At 35.5% G+C, this 15,981-nt stretch overlaps 1 protein-coding gene across 3 annotated transcripts in view; it reads right to left on the bottom strand.

The window, feature by feature from the left end:
• Positions 1-501: 501 nt before the first annotated feature.
• The window catches only part of LOC150102123 (tRNA (32-2'-O)-methyltransferase regulator THADA-like), a 694,369-nt gene continuing 678,889 nt past the window's right edge, over positions 502-15,981 (bottom strand). For all 3 annotated transcript variants that reach the window (XM_090398691.1, XM_090398692.1, XM_090398693.1), the window contains 2 exons: positions 11,470-11,648; positions 502-1,589 (listed from right to left, as the gene is read on the bottom strand). In XM_090398691.1, the coding sequence (XP_090254817.1) occupies positions 1,107-1,589; positions 11,470-11,648 (662 nt within the window). In that variant the 3' untranslated portion in view covers positions 502-1,106. The remainder of the gene's footprint in view (positions 1,590-11,469; positions 11,649-15,981) is intronic.

Here is a 15,981-nt window from a genome sequence, read left to right as displayed (position 1 = left end):
ATAATACACCGTAGTAAATATAAATATGAAAGGCTTTTCATGGAATCAGCTTCAGCCCTAAGAAACAATCCAATCCTCAACAAATTTGGCTGCATGAGACTGCCTCAAATTTGGGAAACCTACAGAAGACCCTCAGCCCAATCGCCCAAGAATACCAACATTGCCCACTAGGGGGGGGCACCATCAGGACTTTAGGAGAAATAATAGCTTCTTGCTTCTTCCTCACTTACTGTTTGTTGTCCTGCTTGCACGTGTCTTGTTCTTAAGTTTCTTGAAAATGGCAACGTGACGTTGCCGAAATATTGAAGTATATTAAAATTTTATTTTAATGTATATACTAGTTGATTTAATTTCCTTAAATTATTAGTAAAAAAAAAAAAAAAAAAAAAAAAAGCAATCATAAAACAATAATTTATAGGATTTGTGTAGCTATGTGGATGGTATGATAAATCTATAACTGTGAAACATGAATGGTGTGATGAGCATAGGATTGAAAATGTATGAAAGAGAGAAAGCAATTTATTGTGACAAAAAAATATAAAAATAAATAATAATAATAATAATAATAAATAATTAAAATTAAATAATGAATAATAAACAATATCTATATATATCCTCAGCTTAGTAAATAATGACCTTGACAACAAATCTATCTGATCTAGATGTGTATGAACAAGTGATTTATCGGAGAATGATGCAAATTCTGTAAATTTGAAAATTCATTTAAGCCTTTCGAGGCATTTTTAACTGATGCATTAAATCAATATATCCAATACCAGCATTCGATATCTTAGAAACTGACATCTCATAAATATCAGTTGAATTTGAAATAAATTTTGCTTAAAAAGGATGTGATATGTGATTGATGAAGATAGGTGTGCAGCATATATTTTGTATTTATATTTTATATAAATATAAAATCTGTTAAATATAAAACAAATTTGTGACACTTTTTAAAATGCTACATAATGATAGATATTTAGACATTGTGTGACATGGAAGAGGCCTTACCCCCCCCCCCCCCCCCCAAAAAAAAAAGAGAAGAGTGCATAATAATGATAAACATTTATATACATGATATCAATTCATTAATATTTTCTGGAGCCCTAACAGTGATTAAAATAAATATAATTGATTTCCTTCAAAATGGTATCTAGTGAATAATTTGGATAATGTACAGATATCAATTTCTGTCGAATACTGTCGACTAAATACTGAATGTTCACATTTGCAGAATGTGTTTGTAAAAGACATATTGCAACACTGACCAACTGAAAAAGTTTTACAAGTTCAGAATCAAACTGATGTCTAATGAAAGGCAACTTGCTGTTAACACTGATATTGGTGGCTATGTTGGCTGCTTCTTCTAAACAAGCTTCAATAATGTTTTGCAGTGTTACATAGTCATTATTCAACATCTTCTTGTTGTAATATTTCTCGTTAAACCCAATCCACTTGGGAATGTCAATATTGTTAAGTTTTGGACAATGGGATAAAAAACTGAATAGGTGCCTCCAAGAAATTGTTGTAAGTGTTAAGTCTTCAGCAAAGACATTCATCTCACCTTTGTCAAAAGGCTGTTCATCATCCTAAAACATGAAAACAACAAAATAATATTGTTATTAAATTATCACTAACAACAGAGATTACTACCATTAATAATAATAAACTACAATTAACAGGTGGCAAAACATATTTGCACAATAATGTTTTATTATTTGGTTAGTATGATTTCACTGAAACTGTATTGATTATCTGGTTGACAAAGAATTAAAATATATATTAAAAAAAACTGATGAATAATATTTATTTTTGAAAATAGTTTTAAATTTGATGATGAACCTTTCCATATTGCAAATATATTGTCTATATAGCTGTACCATACTGTAGGTTTAGAAAAAACGTTTTAGGAAATAATCTTCAAAATGCTACATGTAGTAATTTGCAAAAGGTAGGAGAAATGGGACTACCCATGGCTGTTTCTTCAACTGGTACAAGTCTTGTAAACTGAAATAATCAGAGCGGATTACAAAGTCAAACCTGGTTGCTGGCTTGGTTGGTTGAGTTGTTAGCATATCCACTCTCCAATCAACAGGCAGTGGGTTTGAATCCCACCATGGGCATGGATGTTTGTGATTGTCTTTAGGTGAGAGACCACGGCCCCACTTATTAGAGGCCTGAAGTGGCTTGATAAAAGTTCCATGTTTGATCTCTAAAGCAGGGTTTCTGAACAATGTAAAAATAAGATTAAATAATTACAATATATATATATATATATAAAAAATTGATTAAAAAAATTAACCCACCAACAGTACACAATGTACTATAGGTTTGTAATAACCTTTCATGGGTGAGATACTATATCAAGACTAAATAAAATATCTAAAGGTTCTAAATGTATATTACAAACTATTACAAACTTTTGTTTTAAAATCTGTGCCTCTGTAGTGCAATTGGAAGAACAGCGGAACATTACACCCTTCAATTGGAGAAGACCTGGGTCCGACTCTTGTAATGACGAGGGGAATCCTTATATGGGCTTTTCAATTGAATGCGAGTTAGCTGATCCCATATGGAGGTAGCATGGTCTTTTTTCTCGGAACTCAGATTTCTCATCCCGCATACAGACAAATCAGCCTTCAGAACACATGCAATTTAAAGACAAAAAATACTGTTGATAGTGAAGATGAGTGGTAGATGGCATCGATGGTAGTAGTGTTAGTAGGAGAATTAAGTAATAGTGGAGAGGGTGAGATGTATTTAGCGAGGCAGAGTAGAGTGCCCTCCGCAATGAGTCCTTGGACTCTCTGGAAGTGTCACGTAATAATAATAATAATAATAATAATCTAGAGAGTCCTTGACGTGAGAAGTAGATTTTCCTGTAAATGAAGATAATAAAGCAGATAAGTATTTAGAAACTTTATATGTGGAACAGCCAATACAAATACGAAATTGTGGAAAAAACAACACAATAGAACAAAAGAAATTGCAGAAAATCATGCATTGACAATAAAATATAAAACACTAGAAGGAATCTTACATAAAGCACATAAAATGACAACACGAAAAAAAAAAAAAGTACAAATGTTAACAATAATTGGAGACAAAAAAGGAAACAATTAGAAGGGTATGAAATTATAAAATGAAACTCTATAATTAATACAGTAAACTCTTGATTTAATGGACTATTAGGGGCTAAGGGTTGTCCATAAAATCGCAAATCTTAGGAATAGTATTGAAAATAAAATACTTTCAGTACAGTATTAATATGTTTTAATGATTTAGGTACAGTATTAATATATTTTAATGAGAATATTTTTATGTAAATACCATTTTCACTGAGGATTGGGCTTGAAAAAAGCATCAAGTTTAAGTTGCTTTCCACTTTTACACTGTTTCTTAATAATTAACGATTGAAATTGCCGAAAATGTTCATAATAAGCAATCACTTCTGGATCTGAAGATGCCCTATGAACAAGATGATGTTGTCCATGTGTTCTCTAACCACTGATAGTTTGACCAACTGGAACTGCTTGTTCTTCCTCGTTGTCAACCTCCTGATCGCCCCATAGAACATCTTCAGCAATCTCTTCCTGCTGAGAATTTGGTAGTCTGGGTTGCCCTCGTTGATGTCTGGCCATTGTTCAATGTTATTCTCACTGACATTATCACCAGCTTGCCAAAGTTTCATGGAAATCAAAGGTTTCAAAAAACCTCTGAAATCGTATTCTGGTTCACTCCCATTCAATAACTTGGTCCAGCTATTAGCCAACGTTGTAGTCTTGATCCCCTTTCAAGTAGCAGCAAAATTAAAGATGGCAGACTTGATGTTGTATTCAAGCAAATTTTGAAGTGTCCTGGCTCCTCTTCTCTCTTCTTTGGGATAGTTTTCATTCTCAAAAACAACCATAACCTCTTCAAGAAACTTCTTCTTATACAACCTCTTGCAGGCAACGACTCCCTGGTCTATAGACTGAATTATAGAAGTGGTGTTTGGAGGAAGGAAGATACATTTTATCCTTCCATTCGTACTAACCAACTTCTCAGCAATTAGGATGGGCCGATTCATTATCAAGAAGTAAAACAGCTTTTATATCTTCAGGACCTCTTCTTGGTAGTTTTGCACTTTAGGTATAAAGTGATTGGAAAACAAGTCAGAAAAAATGTTACTTGTAAACCAGGCATTCCTTGAGCTGGAATAGATGATTGGCAATTGATTCATAACATTCTTCAAAGTGCGAGCCTTTCATGCTCTTCCGACAACCATCAGCATTAGCACAAAGTAGGGCTGAAAGGTGCTTCTTGTTTTATTTGCGGGCCAGGCATGCTAATCTCATGTTTGTTCACGTGGGTATTTTTGGAAACAGCATGATAGAACAGGCCGGTCTCATCTGCATTATAAACATGAGACAAAATAAGACCCTCAGATTCAATGACTTCATTGATGTATTTTCTGAAGTTTATCGGTGCTCAGTGCTTCACCACATGTTTGCCTGTTTGTAATGCCTTGGCGTTTATTAAAGCACCAAAGCCACCATCACTGGCCTGGAACTGTATGCCCATGTGTTGTGCCAGTTTTTTAGCAGCCACCCTCAGTTCAACACCACGAACAACAACACCACTAGACTGTTGTTGAACGAACCAGTTGTAAACGCCTTCTTCTAAATTCTTATGCTTGGCTAACTTCACATGTTTCTTATCTGCTACAGTGAAACCACTTTTGGAGCTCTCAATGCTATATATATTTTAGTGAAAACTGAGTAAGTTTGTCTTATTAACTCAAGTTTCAGTGTTATCATCAAGTTTACTCGTTTTCTTTTAACCCCAGACATATTAACTGATATTAATAACGATTAATAATGGTTTAACTAAAAATTACTCCAACAACACCCTAAACACCACATGGTTTGCAATAGCAATGCTACTGATGCTATGCTACCGAACCAAAGTACATGCACAAGCGCAAAAATTACGAGTATCACGAATATACGTAAATGTATCCGAAGATGCAATTTATAAACATTTTTATAACAATCGTATTATTTATTTATTTTTATTAATTATTTCATTATCTGTATTTATTTGTCAAAATATGTCCATTAAATCCAAAGTCCGTTGAATCGGGGTCTATTAAATTGAGAGTTGACTGTATTTACATTTCAGACTTATTACATTAACTTAAATTAATGTCAGTTACCTGAAATATAAGAATCTCCATAGCTCAGTCAGTATAGACAGAGCCCTTTGGTCGGAAAGTCCTGGGTTTGATTCCCATCGGTGACATAGGAATCTTTATCTGGTCTCTTTCGAGAAAAGGTGAGTTAGCCGGTCTCACACAGAGGAGGGGAGGGGTTCATCTGAAAACTCAGGTTTTTCATTCCCCAGAACAGGCAAACCAGCCCCATGAACACACATGGATTAGAGGCATGAATACATCCCAGCCATATGCCAGTCCTGAGCCTGGACTGGCATATGGGAAAGCAATGGTGAACTACCCATAAAAAATCTCACCAAGAACACTTTGTGTGCAATGCCTACAAAAGTCGCCTAGGTTTGAAAACAACTGAAAGGGAAAAACCACCACCACCACCTGAAATATTCGTAATGAATTGAATAACTAATAACTTGAATGTAATGAATTAAATAAAAAATAACTTGAAAATCTCAGCAGTACAGCTCATATAAATTGATACTGTATTCTTAGAAGTGTAAATTAAAGAAATATTGCATAATATACAGTATTCTTCAATTCAAAGTATAAGTAAAAGTTATGAAATTTGTTTGGATAATATCTCATTTTGTGAGATATTATCCAAATCTAGACTGTTTTATCTATAAGATAAAAAAAGAAGTCTATAATTTAGAATTTTTGACCTAAATTCTTGATTTTAATAGCAAAAGCTTAAATTTTTACAGTATGCACATATTTAGTTCATTATGACTTCAAGTAAGTGATATTAATTTAAGGTAACATAACCGTTCAAATAAATCAATTCTAGACTTTTATTTTATAATTTCATACTTATCTAGCACTTTCTGGGATTCCCATTATTGTTTGCATTTGTATTTCTTATGTATAGTAACTGCCACACATTCTGTTTTTAATGTACAATTATCCACCATTTCCTTAGGTCTGTTTTCAATTATTTTTTTTTTTTTTGCTCTTTTTATTTCCTATAATTTTTTGTTTTATTTTCCAAAGATTTGTATGTTTGTGCAGTTTCATGTGATTTTTTTTTATTTTTAAAAACTATTTCCCATGATTTTCCTTTGTGTTCTGTCATCAAAGTATGATTTTCTGTGAATTCCCATTTTGTTCTAATTTCCCACAATTTTTTTTGTTTCCTGCTTGTCATGTCATTTGTTAAAAAATTCAATTCTCTAGCATGAACACTTTGTCGAAACAAAATGTTCATGCTAGAACACAAAGTTTTCAGTGTTTACTGCTAGTAATAGTGAGCTTAAAATAGCATTGGCTCTATTAGACTTATTCCAGACTTTTCCATAGTTCATTATAGCACATCGTTTTGTTATAGTGGTATTCACTATAGTGCATATCTGCTACAATATATTAATATTATCAAGCTGAAAGCATTTTGTGCACTCAGGAATACGTCATTCAGATGGTAAACTATCTTCGTTTTTCCCCTTTAAGTGCATTTATTATTTCAAATGACTTGCATTCAGAGTTTGAATGTGAATGATATATAAATAATTTCTTTATCTATTTCTTGTCCCTACCCACACACACAAATGACAGGGAATAATCAATAATAATGCAAACTTAATATGATACCTGTATCAGGCTAATCTGTGTTTCATTTTAATTTTCTCTTAACATGCTAGGCTCAATGATTTAATGTGAAAATTAAATCTTTTCACATTAAAAGATTTAATGTTAAGATTTAATTTAATTAGTATCAGTTAAATATAACTGATACTAATTAAAACTAATACATTTCATGAAAAGAGAGAGAGAAGAAGAAGAAGAAAGAAAACTGGGAAGCTCATATCCATTGGTCAAACCTTCACATCCTAGCCAGGATTTAATCCTTGGTCTTTTCAACCAAATGACACTGCTGATATTAACAAATTCCAAATTTTAGCTTTGAAATAGAGAAATAACAAAAGTGATTAAAAACTGAATAAAAAAAATTACATATAGCATCTTGAGAGCATATTAGATATAGTAATACAGCAGTGTTTTGTTTTAAAAAACTAACTACAGAGAAAAGAAGAGAATTTGATTTAGAAACTCATCTTTTGTTTTAAAAACTTCAAAATTTTTACAGATTATATATATATATGTATGTATATATATGCAGCAAATTTGAGCAATAAATAAACAAGATAAAGAAAGAATAAAAATAAGTGAAATGAGATTCATGGAAAGAACTGTAAATTCAGATTACTAGACAAAAAAATAAATAAAATAAAATAAAATATATATATATATATAAATAATAATAAACAAATAAAATAATAAAAGAACAAAGATATTTTGAAACAACTAAAAATAAAATCAATAGAAGAAAAACTAATGAAATACAAGCAAAACTGGATAGAACATGTAAACCGAATGGCCATGACCCAATATCCTAAACAATTCTGAAGTTCAGAGGTCACATTGCACAAGTTGTGAAGACATCAGATCAGATTATGGCAATGATGCAAAGGACCTGAACTTTTAAAAAGAAACAGGTTCTCGTTCCATTATATAAGCCCTTGATCAGTCCTCGTATGGATTAATGTGCACAGATTTGGTCCCATTGTTTTCATGGTGAAGAGGATATGTTTGAATAGGTCCAGAGAAGACTGACTAAGGTCGTAAATGGTTTTTGGGATGTGGGATATGAGAACAGATTGGGGGAATGCAGTATGCAAAGCCTTGTGAATAGGAGGAAGAGAGGAGATATGACTCAGACATTTAAGTTGGTAAAGAATTGTCACCAGGTTAATGCGAAAGAAATTTTTAGTAGAATGGGGAAGGGGGAGAGAGAATAAGGGGACATACCTGGAAGCTGTATAAGGAGGGTGTGAGCAGGGGCATAAGGAGTAAGTTCTTTGCGTGATGAGTGGATGGCCAGTGGAATGTTTTGTCTGACTGTGGTAAATACACCGAATAAGTTTAAAGCACAGTTTGATGGGCTTTGTGTGTAACAATGTTACACACAAAAAGTACCAAATTGTTTGTACCATTGTCCCAAAGCCTTAAGTTCCAAATTGCCAGCCCATCCTTATTTGTTCAGTACCTAGTAGATACCTACTAACACAGCACACCATGTGAAGGTGAGGATTGGACATTAGGTCAGAAGTTCCAGTAATGCAGAGGTTCTCTGCATTACTGAATGGTAATGTGGAGATCTCCCCTAGTTAACTGGCTTTGACCCTTAAGCAACCCCCATCAATATGGTCTATATCTGCAATAGCACTATGATGATGAAATATAGTAATAAATTTACTGAAATTAGCAAAATATATTTCTTACTGGAATTAATAGTACATCATCAGCATGGAATAAACCAGCAATTCAGACAGAATACAATGTAAATAGGGTTAACCAACTGTTGTATTTACCTTGCATTCTGTCTCTTTGAATTGCTTGTTTGTTTCACACTAATGATGATATACTATTAATTTCAGTAAGAAATATTTGTTGCTAATTTCAATAAATTTATTACTGTATCTAATGTGTTTACTCTCTAAATATTGCTATATAAAGCACCCAGATGATGTACCAATGCATGAAGGGTTGTTAACAAGAGAAGTTGAGGGGTGTTATTGATGATAGCTGATGAACTGCAGCCAAGGAGAATTGAAGTTGTATCGCAGGATAGTGAAATGAGCTCATTTGAGGCTATTTGGTGTGAGATTGAGACTGGCAGAATAAAATATACAGTTGGGTGCTGCTATAGACCAGGTGATGGAATAGATGGTGGTGGAGATAGTATTCATAAGCAAATAGATGCAATGAGTGGAAGAAGGGTAATTATTATGGGAATTTCAACTATGGTAACATTGATTGGAAGGAGGAGAGGACACACATGAGGAGGGAAATGGATTTTATTAAATTATTAAGGAATAACTATCTGAGACAGCACGTAATTGAAAATACTAGGGGTGTGAGAGTACTTGACCTGGTAATAGCATCTCAGAATTTGACTGTAATGAATATGACCATATTGCCACCTATTGGTGAGAGTGATCATAAGGGCTTGACCTGGGAGGTGGCTAAAGGTGTGGAATTTTCGATTAAGACAGGGTATATGTGGAATTACCGTGCTGGCAAGTATGACAAGCTTAGGAGATTGCTTGGATCAGTGCCATGGCATGTACAACTGCAAGGGCTGGATGTCGGTAGAGCATGGGAAGTGGTCAAGGAGCATTTACAGGAGGTTATGGTTGATTGTATACCTAGAGTCCGAATAGTAAAACAAGTAGGGGTTAAATGGATTAATAACGGCATTAAGCTTGATCTGCAAAAAAAGAAACAACTGTGGAGGGAATTTAAAGAAAGGGGTGACCTGCAGGCACATGAACGGTATAAAGTGCAAGCCAGAAGGGTAACGGGTGTGGGAAAAAAAGCAAAAGCAGATTATGAAAGGAAACTAGCTATGCAAGCTAAAGAGAATCCCAAACAGTTCTTTCAATACGCTGCAAGCAAGAAAAAAACTGTACACAGCAAAATGATTTTAAGGAATGACGATGGTAAGGAGGTCACTGAATCAGTAGATATAGTGGAGTTACTGAGCATGCAAGGGTATATCATCCAGGTGGTGACATTGAAAAAATGAAGGAACCATTAGTTTATACGGGAATTGTGATGAATGAAGTGGAGGTTAATAGTCTATTACAGAACCTTAATGTGAATACATCTGTGGGATTGGATGGTATACCGGCACGGGTCTTGCGTGAAGCGGCTAAGGAATTATCAGTACCCTTGACCATGTTGTTTAATCTGAGTCTCGGGTCTGGTTTAGTCACGAAGGTGTGGAAAGAGGGGAAAATAGTTTCACTGCATAAAGGAGGATCCAAGACTACGGTTGCAAATTACCGACAGATCAGCATATCAGGAGTCATTGTCAAGGTCTTGGAGAAAGTAGTCAAGGGAAAAATACAGGAATGGATTGATGAAAATGAGATACTGTACAGGGGACAGCATGGCTTTGTGAAGGGTAGATCATGCCTCAGTAACTTGCTCACGTTTTATAACAAAGTGACGGCTGAACTGGATAAGGGAAATGGGTTTACAGTGATACTGCTGGACCTGGCAAAGGCATTTGACAGGATACCACATGGAATTCTAATCTGTAAACTACAACATATGGGAATGGATACAGGGTTGGTGAGATGGAGATATCAAACAGTAGTTTATTCAGGAGTAGAGTCCAAAAGACGGCCTGTGACTAGTGGTGTGCCTCAGGGTTCTGTTCTTGGACCACTGCTGTTTAATCTGTTCATTAACGATATAGGGAAGGATCTAAGTGGAACAGTTCATTTGTTCCACTTGCTCGGTGATGATGCAAAGTTGGGTAGGGCGATAGTGAATGCAGAAGATGTCAAAATGCAGGATGACTTGAATAGATTGCAGTTCTGGGCTAAGGAGAATGGATGTCAATTTAATGTGACAAAATGTAAGGTTATGCATTTTGGGGTGAAAAGATTAGCAGCAGTATACCACATTGGTGGAACTGTACTCCAGGAGATTGATGAGGCCAGGGACTTGGGAGTGTTGGTGGATATGGAGATGAAGTTTAGGGGGCACATTGCAAAAGTAGCTAAATCAGCTCATCAACTCACTTGGTTGTTGAAAAATACCTTGACAAGCAAGTTATTGTACCTCTGTACCGAGCCTTGATAAGACCTCATCTCGACTACTGTGTCCAGATTTGGTCACCTTGGTTCCTTCTTGATAGGGAGGAGGTGGAGAGGATCCAGAGGCGAGTGACTAAGATGATAGCAGGTCTATGGAATGAACCATATCAGAACAGGTTGAAGATTTGTGGGTTGCAGAAACTAGTTGATAGGTGGAAAAAGGGAGATATGATTGAGACATTCAAATTGCTAAAGGGATTCTATAGGATTAATTCAGAGGATATTTTTGAGATCAGGACTGGTGGTGGGAGAATTAGGGGACACCTATGGAAGCTGGGCAAGAGTGTGGTTAGCAGGGGTGTTAGAGCTGGGTTCTTTAGTTTTAGATTGGTAAATGAATGGAATAAGCTGCCAGAGTCTGTTGTGGGTGCTATGACAGTGAGCGAGTTCAAGGCAAGGTATGATAGATACTGTGAGAATGTCGTATAGTAGTGTGGACATGATGTTTAGGGCCTCCCTCGATGAGTCTAAGGACTCCCTGGAGTCGCCCGAAATAATAATAATTTAAATCTGCTGCATAGGAATGTTTCAAAATATATTTATCATTTTTTTTTTATTCCCTCACAAGAATATATAAAGCTAAATACTACAAACCTGGAATGAAAGATCTGTTACATTGCTACTTAGCATCCATCCGATGAGAGTACTGATACAAAGGAATTTATTGACTGAGCTGAAATGTTGTACAAAGTGTCCTATTGCAATGTCCAAGGCTGCTGTAGAAACAATGTTTATTCCTTTACAGTCATAGTTATTTGGAGAGAGTTCATCACCTGTTAGTAAACATAAACATCATTCATATACACAAAATTCATGTGGTGCACATAAAAGAACCTGCAATATAATATATATCAGTTTTTAACCTTAAAGTTAAGTCATGTAAATTCATTTAAAATTCAAAGAACTAAATGAAACATTAAAGTTATAGCAAGTTATATACAAGTTCAGCAATGTCTTCCCACAGATCACTGTTTTCTTAGTAATACTCCTCCCAGATTTCATTAAACACATGAAATCCGGAAGAAGAAGAAGGCACTTTGGAGGAAGCATAAGTTAATAATGGTAATCATCAGTTGCACGAACAGTATAAGGAGCAGGCCAGGAGAGTAACTCAGTTGGTAAGGGAAGCAAAAGTGTAGTTCAAGCAGAAATTGGCAAATCAGGCCAAGAAAAACACTCAGGAGATTTTTCAATATGTGGCAAACAGGAAGAAGAATGATTATGGGTAAGATGATGATAATGGATGAAAGTGCGAGATTGGTAGAAGCTGCAGAGGAAATAATTGAGGTATGCAATGAGCAGTTCATCAGGGTGTTTCATCTTCAGCATGAAATCAGAAACTTAAGTGTAGAGAATGAAATCAGAAAAGACCTAATGGTGAGCTAGCAAGAAGTATACAAGGAGTTAAGTAAAAGTTAAGCCAGATAAGATGTCAATAAGCAATAGGACTTGATCACATATCACAATGTGTTTTAAGGTAACATTCCAAGGAGTTAGCACCAGCTTAACCTACCATATTTACTCGAATATAACTTGCCCTTGCGTATATTTTTTGGCTTGCATATATTTATATTTCACTCTACGAAAAAAGAAATTAAAAAGTTTCTCATATACACACGAAAACAGTTTAAACAGCGATGCCAATCATGCTTGCAATTACTGCAGATGGAAGAAAGTTGCCTCCTTATGTAATGTTCAAAAGGAAAACAATGCCAAAATAGAAATTTCCCACTGAAATTCATGTACAAGAAAAAAGGATGGATGGACTCTACAATGGTTCAAGATTGGATTAGACCAGTTTGGCACAAACAGCCAGGGGCATTATTTCTATGCCCGGATCTCCTCGTGTGTGAAAGTTTCCACTTAGGACCTGAAATAGTAAAACAACTTTAAGATGTGAAGACTGATGTGGCCATTATTCCTGGTGGTCTTACACCTTATCTACAGCACTTGGATGGCAGCTGGTGGCTATGACCTGACTCCGGCAGGGAAGATTAAGAGACCATCAATAGAACGGTATGCAACTGGATATTTAGAGCTTGGAACATGATTTTGCCAGAAATAATTGCCAAGAGTTTTTTTAAAAACCAGCATCTCTAATGTCATGGATGGGAGCAAAGATGACTCTATTTGGGTAGATAACCTTGACAATGCACATGAGGAAACTGCTCTATAGACTGGAAGTAGCAATAGCAAATAGGATATTCTTGGTAAATCATATGCATTTTCAGTTTTGTTAAATCATGGTGATCGTATGATTCCTCTGAAATGATAAAAGGAAAAGCAATAATGAAACTAATGATTTTATGTTATTTTTGACCATCTGAACGTAAGAAAAATTGGCATAAACTGGGTTTTTATATTGGCTGAAGGATTTCACTGATACTAAGTAAGAAATACCAACACGTTTCCTCAACTTAGCTGTTTGGCTTCTTCAGGGTGAATAAAAGAGATACAAAACAACTTAAACACTTAAACTGTTCATGAAGGAATGAACCAAATACAATTGTATTTTTTTACAAATACAGAAGAACGCGTACATCAAATGCATGGAGCATTTATGATGCCAACTATTGTTATGCAGGAACGTTCTGTAATTAGCAGTGAAATTTAACTCTGGAGTGCTTAATGATCTTATGAGGGTCTTCTAAATATCAGCTAGAATTAATCCTTGGTTTATACTGAGGTTGTGTTTAGAATGGATGACTGTTATGGCTTCTTTTACGTATTGGGAATGGAAATCTTCCTCTAAATAGGGCATGGAGCTTTTGTCCCATTCGATGATATGGTTTGTCCTCGAGAAATGAAGGGCTAACCCAAAACTGTCTTCTCTGTTATTGTTTATATCTCTTACGTGTTTTTTTTTTTTTTTAATTTCCAAACTTCTTGAGGTCTGACCAATGCAATTTAATCCACACGAACAGGGGATGTTATAGATACCGGCATATTTGAAGAAGGCATGACTGTCTTTTGAAGATCTTAAAAAATGGCGGATAGTCTTTAAAGGTTTAAACGTCACTTATATTTCATGTGGCTTGAGGAGTGTGGAAATCTTTTTAGAAACTGTCCCGGTTAGGACAGTTATGCTGGGACTGCGGTTAGCTTCTGTAGTGCAACTGGAAGAATGACAGTACATTGTGCCCTTCGATTGGAATAGGCCTAAGTTCGATTCTCATCGAAACGGGAGGAATCTTTATTTGGACTTTTTCGATCTAAGGTGAGTTAGCTGATCTCATATGGAGGTAGCAGGGTTTTTCATCCTGCATACAAAATTTGGCCCTTCAGAACACATGCAATTTACAGACAAAAGTACTAGTTGTCGTGAAGATGGGTTGTAGATGGCGTTGATTGGTAGTAGAGGTTTGGTGTAGTACTAGGTTGAGACAGTTGTATAATAGCAGGTGTCCTCCCATGATGAGTCCTCGGACTCCTTGGAGGTGTCACGAATAATAATAATAAGGAATGGCAATGGTGGATTTATAACGTATTTCCTCAGATTATTGTTGTGGGGGGTCGCAGAAAAGTATCTTATGGATAATTTTTTTTGGGTAACCATTGTGTATCAGGGTTTTTGATGTGTGGGATAGTTCATCTTTCAGATTTTTATCTGAAATTTTTTTAGCATGTGTACGATGCTTAGTTTTTGAGAAATGTGGTGCGAAGATGTGAAGTGCAAGTATCGACCTGTGTTGGTTGGTTTGTGATAGACTGCAAGGCTGATATGTCCATCCATTTGTTTCTTAATTAAAGTATCCAGGAAGGGTAATTGTTTGTCCTTCTTTCTCAAGTTCTAAGGTGAACTTTATTTTGTGATGGAAGGAGTTGATCTTAGTAAGAAAATCAAAAAGATCTTTTTCTGTGTTTTTCCATACAATAAAAATGTCATCCACGTACCTCCATGGATGGCACTGTGGGTTTAGGGTCTAATTGAGACAAAATGTCATTTTCCAGTTTCTCCATAAAGAGATCTGCACAATGGGGGGGGCTGCCCATTGCAAGGCCTGTTAATTGTTCGTAAATCACTCCATTCCATGAGAAAAAATTAGATTTTAGGCAATGATGGAAAAGAGAAGTAATATCTTGAGGGAAGAGGTTTCTCAAAATGCTGATTACTTCTTCTACAGGAACATTAGTAAATAAGGATATTACATCCAGGGTTGCAAGAATGTCTGTTTCGGAGATCGAGATGTTCTTCCATATATCAACGTTATGATGTGAATTTTTTGTGTAGGTATCTGAATTACGGATATGTGCCTTAAGGAGACTTGCGAGGTGTTTTGATAATAAGTATGTAGGAGAATTGATTCCATCCACTATAGGGTGCAGCAGTATTCCATTTTTATGCATTTTGGGAAAGTCATATAGTCGCAGCGTTAGTAAATGTAATGAGTTTAATCTTCATTTTAAGTCTGTTGGACAGCTGTCCATATTATATAACAAGTTGTTTGTTTCATTGTGATTTTTTCTTGTGGGGTCTGAATCTAAAACACGATAGGTACATGTGTCAGAGAGTAAGTTTGTGATCTTTCTCTTGTAATCTCTAGTGTTTAAGACAATTGTAGTTTCCTATATTTGCTTTTAAAATGATAATTTCTTTATATTTCTTCAAACTAAACATAGCTCTTTTTTTCTAAAGGTGTGATATTTGGGTTAGGAGCAGGCACAGGTGGTAGAACCATGACAGGTAGTTTGGGCATGTCCATATCTTTGACATTTAAAGCATCTCACCAGGTTAGGGATGTACATTCTAATAGGACAGCTGAGATACCTTGCTTTTACAGATGTCAGAGGCCTAGGTGTATCAAAAGTAAGGATGATGTTCTTGGTTGAGACCAGGCGACCATCCCTACATATCAGGATGAGTCTCACATCTGTCATTCCTTGTTCTTTAAGCTCTGAACATATCTTCTCATCAGGAACAACAAGGAGATCCCATTCTTATATCACTCCTCTACTGGAATTGAGTGTTCTGTGAGGTGTTACTGCAATTTGTATTCCACCCATTGTCATTGCTCTCAGCAGTTTCTCAGAATGTTTTACACACTGTTTCCATCAGGATATCACCAGAACGCAATTTCTTGACAGTTTTGGGAGGTCCTGCCAGTC

The sequence above is a fragment of the Typopeltis vanoorti genome, chromosome 10 (assembly GCF_054136105.1).
Source record: "Typopeltis vanoorti isolate ZY-2024b chromosome 10, IOZ_Tvanoo_1.0, whole genome shotgun sequence".
In the NCBI taxonomy this organism is placed as follows: Eukaryota; Metazoa; Arthropoda; class Arachnida; order Uropygi; family Thelyphonidae; genus Typopeltis; species Typopeltis vanoorti.
The sequence above is the reverse complement of the archived record's forward strand: the minus strand, read 5'-3'. Positions and strand labels throughout refer to the sequence as shown.